Raw genomic sequence first — 10,943 nt, forward strand, 5'->3', positions numbered from 1 at the left:
ATACTAGTTTTAATCTAAAAGAACATTATGTAGTATTACACAAATTGCATTTTACCTATTTTTTTTACCAAACTTAGCAAACTAGTCAGATGTTTATTCTAGTTGGCAAAAACAATTAGACTTTTATTCTAGTTGGCAAAAACAGTAGGACATTTATTCTAGTTGGCAGAACAGCAGGGCTTTTATTCTTGTTAGCATAATAAGACTTTTATTTTAGTTGATAAAATAGTAGGACTTTTATTCTAGTTGGGAAAAACGGGTAGGACTTTTATTCTACACCGGTTCCGCTTAAACTTGTATCGTAACTTGTTGCTCCCTCTCATGGTCACATTGAGAATAATTTATTTAACGTTTAATTCACTTTCATTTTCATTCTCTGTGCTGACTAACAGTGGCTTATCGTCGTTTCGACGACGAAAACAACAGGATCTCTTCTTTAGTGTCGTATTTATATCCCGCGATATCCAGTGGGACAAAGTTTATTAAAAACAGGTTTTTTAAAGTTTTGCACTTATAAGATTACTCGAAACTATTATTCTGCAACAATGACTTCCTTAGACATGAGTCCCGCGTCCAAAAAACAGGTAAACCACCTATTACAGGCCTAAAACTGCTTTAAACTTATTTCTGCCTAAAATTTATCTAACGAGAATATTAGATTTTGAGGTTTATTACCTGTCAGTACACCTGTTATCGGCATTTGTGTGTTGAGAGCATGTGTTGAGTTTTTCCAACACTTCCTGTGTTTTGCAGGTGGATGGATTCGCTCAGAAAATTACCAAGGAGGTAAATAGAGATTCACTGGTTTTGTTTTACCATACTTAAAAATCAGTAATTACTCTTATTTAATTAAGCAATATTGTTTATAATTTAGGTGGTAACTGTGCTTACCCTTATACATGTTTACCATTATAGACAAGGGATATTATGGATATGATTTATTTGTTGTTATGTTAATGACGTGTTTAACCCTTTCAACAGGCTGAACAGTTGGTGTCAAACTTCTTCCCTAAGAAGATTGCAGAAATGGACGATCTGTTACAGGTATGAATTCATCCATCATGCATAGAGAGCAGGTGTCTACATCCAGTGTCACTGCAATGCTCACAAACAGACTAGAGATGAATGCTGGAGCTGTTGTTCAGCTTTTATATTTATTTTTCATCTAGGCATCCCTTAGTTTGAAGGATTTGTCTGTCATCAAGGCTCCTTTGGATATTCCAATCCCTGACCCAGTTAAAGAAGAGCTCAAGAGGAAGAAGAAAGAAGAGGTAACCAAAACACATTATTTTATTGGTTTACTGTATTGTGCTTTGTATGTATCATCAATGATTTAATATTATATTAACTAATTAATCAGACTTTGAGACCGATCAGTAATGGCTTATTATTTACACAGAAAGCAGCTAAAGAGGGAAAGAAGGATGACAAGAAGGACGACAAGAAGGATGAAGAAAGCGACGAAGGTGAACAATTCATTTATTTGTGACGTGTAGAATTAATCTGGAAAATGAAACTGAAAATGTTACTTAACACAGTTCTGTTTCCAAGTAAAAATCCCCCAAAATACAATTTCAGTAGGTGTAACCACAAGATGGCACTGTAACCCTTTTTGTTTGATTGTATAACTTGTATAGAGTTTGACAATATTTTAAGTTATTATTAATGTTCATCACTTTTTACCACTTAAAATGTCAATTTGTTATACTACTAGACATGAGCATCTCTGGACAGAGCATCACAATTGTGTCACATAATGTAGCCAATTTAAATATATGTGGTATAAAAAAAATCATGATGCAATCATTTTGTGTTTATTTTAAATTACTTTTTGTGTGGCGACCCTTCCTAAACTTTCCTTTCAAGGGCACAAAACAGTGAAAAAATAATATTAATCTGATCTTATCTTAAAGGTCCTCCCTGTGGTCCTGTGGCCTGCAATGAGACAGTAGAGAAACTCCTGAAACGGATCAAGCCTGAAATTCAAACTCTAAAAGAGTGTCTTAACACGGTAAGGTTATAAAACTGCAGTAAATTAGTTGCAATTGATTAGGGATACAAGAATGATTTCAAAGCTGTTGTGATATCATTACAGTCTTGAATTAAATGCTGTTTATGCAGATCTGAATGTTCCCTAGACGTCAACCCATGATTTTTGTGCTGCTAATACAAATAACTACCATTTTGAGTACATGAATATGCTTTTAATGTAAATGTTTTTATTGATAGCTAGACGAAGTTGCACAATTACTTTTATAGTACTTTATAGTTAATGCACTAATGTTTGAAAACTCAGATTATTTTTTTATGCATCTTTATAAATTATTTGCATTAACAATATTTGTTTTGCACCTTTATGCAGGTGTCAATGTGGTTGCAGCTACTGATCCCCAAAATTGAAGATGGAAACAATTTTGGAGTTGCCGTACAGGTCTGTGACGATTAAACAGAACTGTCAGCTGCATAATTGCGATGTGTTAATTCATCTTATGAATAAAATGTGACGTTTAGGACTTTAAAAATGTTTCCACAGGAAAAAGTATTTGAAATGCTTACCAATACTCGTACCAAGATTGAGGGATTCCAGACACAGATTTCCAAGTAAGAAACCAGATTGTATCATAACTACAAAATTATTATTATGGCTTTATTATAAATATATAGATTATACTTCAGTATTCACATCAATGTCACATATGATCCTGTCTCTAAAATCCAGCCTAAAGATGTAATGATGAGATTTGGAGCACCACGTTTGATTTTCCTTAAAGGGGACATATCACGAATATCTGAGTTTTTCCATGTTAAAGTGCTATAACTGGGTCCCCAGTGCTTTTATCAACCTAGAAAGTGTGAAAAAGATCCACTCCATCAACCATTCTCTGCAAACATGTGAAAAAATAGCTCATTGAAATATGGCTCCCATTGTGATGTCAGAAGGGGATAATACTGCCCCTTAATCTGCACTATCCAAGCACAGCACATTTTTTGCTCAAACCTACAAAGTGGCAATTTTAACATGTTATTATAAATGATCTATATGGTATTTTGAGCTAGAACTTCACACACATACTCTTGGGACACCAAAGATTTATTTATTTATTTATTCAGTTAGTATTAAAAATATCAAAGTTAAATTTTTACAGAATGTACTTTACATTACATAGGATTACTCTATGTAGAAAGCAGTAAATCACTAAAAATGACTTTAGTTGGGTTTTTACAAGAAAAGGTCACACATTTTATGAACATGTCTACAGTTTATGGTAATGCATACTGTATTTAAATATAATACATTGTGTATTTGTATAACCAGATACTACAGTGAGAGGGGAGATGCTGTAGCCAAAGCCGCTAAACAGCCACATGTGGTGAGTTTATTGTAATAAGATATTGTTATGAATTAAAACCTCTTGAGTATAATCTGATTTGATTGTGTTATTGCCTGTCAACAGGGAGATTACAGACAGCTCGTGCATGAACTGGATCAGTACCAGTACAGTGAGTTACGCATCGCAGTCCTGGAGATTCGTAACACTTACGTGAGTTCAAACCCTGCTTATCGTATAGACAGATATTCACGCCAATACTGCACTGCTTGTCTTTTAATTTAAGTTCAGCTTTATATATTTAGTAAGATTCTGTAATTGATTTAATCTTTTTTTGTACCCAAGGCTGTGTTGTATGATGTCATCACCAAGAATGTTGACAAGATTAAGAAACCCAGAGGAGATTCATCTTCAAAAGCACTCATCTACTGAAAACTTCAGGCAATATGCATCGCAACACGTCATATTAAATTTCACAGTAATACTGCATTGACTCAGCTTTAATTTCATGCATCAGAAAAGAAATCCACTGTGTTACAGTTTTTACACAATAAAATGGTGATAAAATGGTATCAGTCATGTTTTTATTTATCATATGTATAAATGCTGGTTAATACGACTTAACAAATACCAACATCCAAAGGTTTATGGGTTTTGTTACATTGCTCTTTAAACCTTTTGGTGTTTTCGGAGCATGAAAATTCATAAAATGTTAAAAATTGCTGGGTATTTTTTAACCCAGCATTGTGTCAAAAACGGACGAATCGTTGTTGTAATTTCCTATGCTGGGTTGTTTTAACCCATTGTTGGGTCAAATATAAACAAGTTCTAGGTTTATTTAACCCACTGGCTGATTTAACAAAACATTTTAGCCAAATTGTTAGTTAACATAATGTTTTATTGCATTTATTTGTAGAAAAACAAATGCAAAAACAAATTAACAAAAAGATGTTTACAGATCCTGAATACTGGAAAAAATATTACCACAATACTAATGTTTAACATTACATTACATAGGAACAAGTGTATATTGTATAATATATTTAAATTAAAATATATATATATTATATATATATATATATATATATATATATATATATATATATATATATATATATATATATATATATATATATATATTTAAAACCCTTTACCTTAAAGTACTACTTGAGTGTTTAATATTTTGTATGCTACGACCAGAGGCTACAAAATTAATGTCAGTATGCACATTTGATGGTCTTTCACGTGTGGTGTCCAACTCCTGCTCTTCCAAGACAGCACCAACCTGGCTTCAAAACATGCCAGCCCTTGTAAAGTCCCTTCCATCCCAGATACCCCAATGCTCCTCCAACCATCTGGGAATGAAACAATGGGAAGTGTGCCAACAAGCAGAGAATCAGAAAGATCCAAAGACTCAACAACAGCACGCACAACAGGAAAATTATCCTCAGTGGGGACCCTAGAGGTCTCCCTAGGGCCAAGCATGGCCCAAAAACACAGATTTCCTCAGCAAGAATCAAACAACAGAAGGATAGGATCAGAATATCATCTGATACCTCACACCCCTGCCATTGTAGCCCAGCCTTGAGGCAGGCTGCTTTACCCTTTTCACCTCTCAGGAGCAACAGTGGGCCCCGGATGGACGATGTGTCAGAGTCATCGATCTCTATGGGTGTCCCATGGGCTACTGTGGTGGTATGTAGTGGCTCAAAGCAGCTTCCAGAGGCATCCACTAGGAAAGACAGCAAACGACGGATGAGCTGCCACATCACGCCAGCCGCAGCGAGTCGAGAGAGATGACGGATCGAATGAACGATGGAGTTACTGATGCAGTACGAGAGAAGAAATACAAATGAGCCGCATAATGTAAAGGTCCAGCCCCAGCACGAATGCAGGAAAACCCTATGAGATCACAAAAGAGTCATGATGAATGAGCAATACTGTAAATCTCAGTTGATTGCACATGCATGTGTACTTTAGATAGTTTTATATACAGTTGAGTTTATAAATTTAGTATGTGAAATTCTGACTAAAGTCTCATAATCGAATGATGAGTATAAGAGCACCAAAGTTTGATTTCGCATTGATTTAAATCTGTGACACGACCTTACTCAGTCAATATTAAAGATATTAAGGTTATATTTTCACCAAATGTACTTTACATTATGTTGGATTTTAGTTAGAAAACAGTTAATCACAATAAATAGCTGGGATTTCACAGACAGAGTCACATAGTGTAAATATTTTCAACTACAATTGTAAATATATTCAAAAATAGGCAAAAATATATTTGCATAGGTGTCCATTTTTAGAAAATGTACATGTTTTAGCAAAAAATAATTTTCAAATACAATTGTAAATATATTTAAAAATATTCAAAAATGGCCAAAAATATATTTGCAAGAGGATCAATTTTTAGAAAATGTACAAGTTTTAGCAAAAATATTTTCAAATACAATTGTAAATAAATGTAAAAATATTCAAAAATGGGCAAAAATATATTTGCATAAGTGTCAATTTTTAGAAAATGTACATGTTTTAGCAAAAAATATTTTCAAATACAATTGTACATATATTTAAAAATATTCAAAAATGGCCAAAAATATATTTGCGTAAGGATCAATTTTTAGAAAATGTACATGTTTTAGCAAAAATATTTTCAAATACAATTGTAAATATATGTAAAAATATTCAAAAATGGGCAAAACATATTTGAATAAGTGTCAATTTTTAGAAAATTTACATGTTTTAGCAAAAATATTTTCAAATACAATTGTAAATACATGTAAAAATATTCAAAAATGGGCAAAAATATATTTGCAAAAGGGTAAATTTTTTGAAAATGTACATGTTTTAGCAAAAATATTTTCAAATACAATTTTAAATATATGTAAAAATATTCAAAAATTCAAAAACCCTTTTTATGCTTTTATATTCACCTTGCATTAGAAGAAACACTTTGTTTATGTTACAACCTGTAAACATAACAGGTTTAAAAAAATGTATTAAATATATTTTCAACTAAAAAAATATACTTTATAAATATTTTGGCAAGGATATAAATTTTTTTATAAATTATATTTTTTGCCGTATGGGTTGTAAAGTAGTAATGTATTTGTTACCCCTGAAATACATTTTGAAATATATGTTGACATATGGTTAAAACTAAATATATTTTAAAATTTAAAAATATATTTAATTAATCTTTACCTTCTAAAGTAAAGTATGTATTTAGCATATATTTAAATCACTTTTTTGCTGTATGTGATACATCATCTAAAAGCTGAATATCCAGGATAAGACAATATTGGGAATTTGAGGTTGCAAAAAATCTAAATATTGAGAAAACTGCCTTTAAAGTTCTCCAAATGAAATCCTAGGAACACATATCACTAATAATAAATTCATTTTTTATATATTTACAGTATGAACAAAATATCTTTATGGAACATGATTTTACTCAAGGTACAACACCCTTTACGTGATTTATGGTTTTACTACAGTTAAAAAACATGGTTTGTGTAGTAAAACCACAAAAATAACCATAGTTTTGAAAACCATTGTATTCAAAAACTATTTCAACCATGGTTACTATGGTAAAAACATGATTTTGCTAGTACTAATCAAAAAAAAAAAAAAAAAAGAGGTTATTACATTATCGTAAGGGACTTTGTAACAGCAAACTCTGAGTACACATGATATGAAGCGGGTATCGCAAACGCGAACATCTTTTATTATAAACCCTTACGAAACGTCTGTACCAGGCACGTATTTTGACATGGAGCAATGCACGTTCACATGACACACAGAACACATATTTTGACATGAATATCAACACACGACGCATTCGTGCTTCCTCGGAAAAGAAGTCAAGAACCCCCACTGGTAAAAAGATCTATTGTTCTTAATACATAATTGTTAAAATGAGATAGCTCTTGCCTGTACAGGTATTGGTTTTTGTTGCCAAATATGCTGTACTTGGAGACCCAGAGACTCAGAACAGGTCCAAACATTACCATCACAGAGAGAAGAAGGTGAAAATGCTGCCTGAAAAACAAACGGCCAAGTAATCCAGCTGTGAGATCAGTAAACGCCACCAGAACCGAGTGCAGAAGCTTGCTGGTAGAGTTATGAATCTTATGAATAATCTCTATTAGACCATAAAGATCCATTTTAGTTTGCTTAGGGTGAAACTTCCAATGCATTTCAAGCAAACAGACTAAGAGCATCACAAATGAGGTTCTTCTACCATTTGTCAGTGGTCTGTTGTGGCCAACCTTTGTTTTTACAGCTGAGTGCAACCTGCTGGTTTATGTCATACGACTACTAACATTCCCATCTTATCAGCTTCCTCTGACAAACACTACTGTGTGTCGGATATAAAACAGTAGCATTCCCTTTGTGGTATGGATGGCATTTATCATTTTTAAGGGGTTACTTAGAACCATAATAGCCTACAATGTGATAAAAAGGTGATCTTGACTTTGATTTGGTAGTAGATTAAAATAAAATTATTCATTAAAAGTAATACTAGAAAAACACAGTATGCCACAGCCGTTGAATCCTTCATTCTGATTGGTTAAAAAAAATGCTCTTAGGGTGTGCATTAATTTTTATTAAACGCATACCTTATGTGATCCTGTCTTATAAATAAAGTTTGATTTCACATTGATTTCAATCTATGTTCATATTATGTAGGATTCTTTCATGTATAAAAATATAGTTACACTTCTACAGACTTGTCACAACATCTATATTTGATCTTGTCATAAACTGTTTCATATTTAAACAAATAATATTAGTTTTCATTTTAAATAAACCTTTCTATACTTGCAGAATATAAAAGGAAGTAGTTTGCAAATGATTATGTACACATGAATACGACACACTTGAGATATGATGACTCCAAACAAATATAAAGTTGTGAGTTTAAGTTTAATTATTCTCGTAAAACAATTTAGTGTGTGCTTCAGAGAAGTCCAAATGCACTTTAATCCAACACATATTCAGCATTTATCAAATAAACACTCACACTCATACACAAAGACTCACTCCAGCACCTGAAACCCGTGAATATGTCTCCAGACACACTTTTTACACACATTCAGATTTTTAACAAGATCAAGATTTCCTGTCTCTTTTACAACGAGCTACAAAATCAAATCCTGAACATTAATAGAAATAAAATAATTTACAATATTTAGAATTATTCCTGAAATTTATTGTACTTTCAGAAACTTAAAACTGAATTTTTTTTTAGCAATTTTCCTTTATCGAAGTATTGTCTTTTTGTTAAGCAACATTACAGCAGGTTTTCAAGCAAAGGAGTTGCAATAGGCCTGTCTTAAATCATGCCTCTCAAGATTTATGAAACTGTAAGCCTTTCACTTTAAGCTAAAACCTCTTAAAGTGGTGTAACAGTAGCTGTGAGAGTAACACTAAATCACATCATCCATTAACTTTGTCAATGATCCTTTTAGCTTAAACTTATATATCTGTATTATCATTTTATGTCAGTAGACAGCAATTCAAAATCAAACAAATATTGAAAATTCTTAGAAAATGTACATGTTTTAGCAAAAATATTTTCAAATACAATTGTAAATATATGTAAAAATTTTTTAAAAATGGGCAAAACATATTTGAATAAGTGTCAATTTTTAGAAAATTTACATGTTTTAGCAAAAATATTTTCAAATACAATTGTAAATACATGTAAAAATATTCAAAAATGGGCAAAAATATATTTGCAAAAGGGTAAATTTTTTGAAAATGTACATGTTTTAGCAAAAATATTTTCAAATACAATTTTAAATATATGTAAAAATATTCAAAAATTCAAAAACCCTTTTTATGCTTTTATATTCACCTTGCATTAGAAGAAACACTTTGTTTATGTTACAACCTGTAAACATAACAGGTTTAAAAAAATGTATTAAATATATTTTCAACTAAAAAAATATACTTTATAAATATTTTGGCAAGGATATAAATTTTTTTATAAATTATATTTTTTGCCGTATGGGTTGTAAAGTAGTAATGTATTTGTTACCCCTGAAATACATTTTGAAATATATGTTGACATATGGTTAAAACTAAATATATTTTAAAATTTAAAAATATATTTAATTAATCTTTACCTTCTAAAGTAAAGTATGTATTTAGCATATATTTAAATCACTTTTTTGCTGTATGGGATACATCATCTAAAAGCTGAATATCCAGGATAAGACAATATTGGGAATTTGAGGTTGCAAAAAATCTAAATATTGAGAAAACTGCCTTTAAAGTTCTCCAAATGAAATCCTAGGAACACATATCACTAATAATAAATTCATTTTTTATATATTTACAGTATGAACAAAATATCTTTATGGAACATGATTTTACTCAAGGTACAACACCCTTTACGTGATTTATGGTTTTACTACAGTTAAAAAACATGGTTTGTGTAGTAAAACCACAAAAATAACCATAGTTTTGAAAACCATTGTATTCAAAAACTATTTCAACCATGGTTACTATGGTAAAAACATGATTTTGCTAGTACTAATCAAAAAAAAAAAAAAAAAAGAGGTTATTACATTATCGTAAGGGACTTTGTAACAGCAAACTCTGAGTACACATGATATGAAGCGGGTATCGCAAACGCGAACATCTTTTATTATAAACCCTTACGAAACGTCTGTACCAGGCACGTATTTTGACATGGAGCAATGCACGTTCACATGACACACAGAACACATATTTTGACATGAATATCAACACACGACGCATTCGTGCTTCCTCGGAAAAGAAGTCAAGAACCCCCACTGGTAAAAAGATCTATTGTTCTTAATACATAATTGTTAAAATGAGATAGCTCTTGCCTGTACAGGTATTGGTTTTTGTTGCCAAATATGCTGTACTTGGAGACCCAGAGACTCAGAACAGGTCCAAACATTACCATCACAGAGAGAAGAAGGTGAAAATGCTGCCTGAAAAACAAACGGCCAAGTAATCCAGCTGTGAGATCAGTAAACGCCACCAGAACCGAGTGCAGAAGCTTGCTGGTAGAGTTATGAATCTTATGAATAATCTCTATTAGACCATAAAGATCCATTTTAGTTTGCTTAGGGTGAAACTTCCAATGCATTTCAAGCAAACAGACTAAGAGCATCACAAATGAGGTTCTTCTACCATTTGTCAGTGGTCTGTTGTGGCCAACCTTTGTTTTTACAGCTGAGTGCAACCTGCTGGTTTATGTCATACGACTACTAACATTCCCATCTTATCAGCTTCCTCTGACAAACACTACTGTGTGTCGGATATAAAACAGTAGCATTCCCTTTGTGGTATGGATGGCATTTATCATTTTTAAGGGGTTACTTAGAACCATAATAGCCTACAATGTGATAAAAAGGTGATCTTGACTTTGATGTAGTAGATTAAAATAAAATTATTCATTCAAATTAATCCCAGGAAAAAAACACAGGATTTACGCCACAGCCGTCGAATCCTTCATTTTGATTGGTTGAAAAAAAAAACGCTCTTTTATTAAGCGCATACCTTATGTGATCTTGTCTTATAATCAAATTAAAGTTTGATTTCACATTGATTTCAATCTTTGTTTAT

At 31.9% G+C, this 10,943-nt stretch overlaps 2 protein-coding genes across 3 annotated transcripts; one reads left to right on the forward strand and one right to left on the reverse strand.

The window, feature by feature from the left end:
* Positions 1-341: 341 nt before the first annotated feature.
* On the forward strand, positions 342-3,901 carry psme1 (proteasome activator subunit 1). The gene is made up of 11 exons (XM_065294939.1): positions 342-584; positions 754-786; positions 982-1,044; positions 1,170-1,271; positions 1,400-1,466; positions 1,914-2,011; positions 2,363-2,431; positions 2,534-2,601; positions 3,317-3,371; positions 3,456-3,542; positions 3,675-3,901. Exons 1-11 carry the CDS (start codon positions 546-548, stop codon positions 3,759-3,761), a joined length of 768 nt encoding a protein of 255 aa, XP_065151011.1. The 5' UTR covers positions 342-545; the 3' UTR covers positions 3,762-3,901.
* A 581-nt stretch (positions 3,902-4,482) lies between these two features.
* fitm1 (fat storage inducing transmembrane protein 1) lies at positions 4,483-8,879 on the reverse strand. 2 transcript variants are annotated; one of them, XM_065294942.1, is made up of 3 exons: positions 7,269-8,879; positions 4,886-5,231; positions 4,483-4,684 (listed from the first exon to the last, which is right to left on the reverse strand). In XM_065294942.1, exons 1-3 carry the CDS (start codon positions 7,556-7,558, stop codon positions 4,571-4,573), a joined length of 750 nt encoding a protein of 249 aa, XP_065151014.1. In that variant the 5' UTR covers positions 7,559-8,879; the 3' UTR covers positions 4,483-4,570. The 2 variants fall into 2 exon arrangements, with proteins under 2 accessions (XP_065151014.1, XP_065151013.1); XM_065294941.1 differs by having other exon boundaries at positions 4,483-5,231.
* Between the last annotated feature and the right edge of the window lie 2,064 nt (positions 8,880-10,943).

This window comes from Paramisgurnus dabryanus, chromosome 22 (genome assembly GCF_030506205.2).
Source record: "Paramisgurnus dabryanus chromosome 22, PD_genome_1.1, whole genome shotgun sequence".
NCBI classification, from domain to species: domain Eukaryota; kingdom Metazoa; phylum Chordata; class Actinopteri; order Cypriniformes; family Cobitidae; genus Paramisgurnus; species Paramisgurnus dabryanus.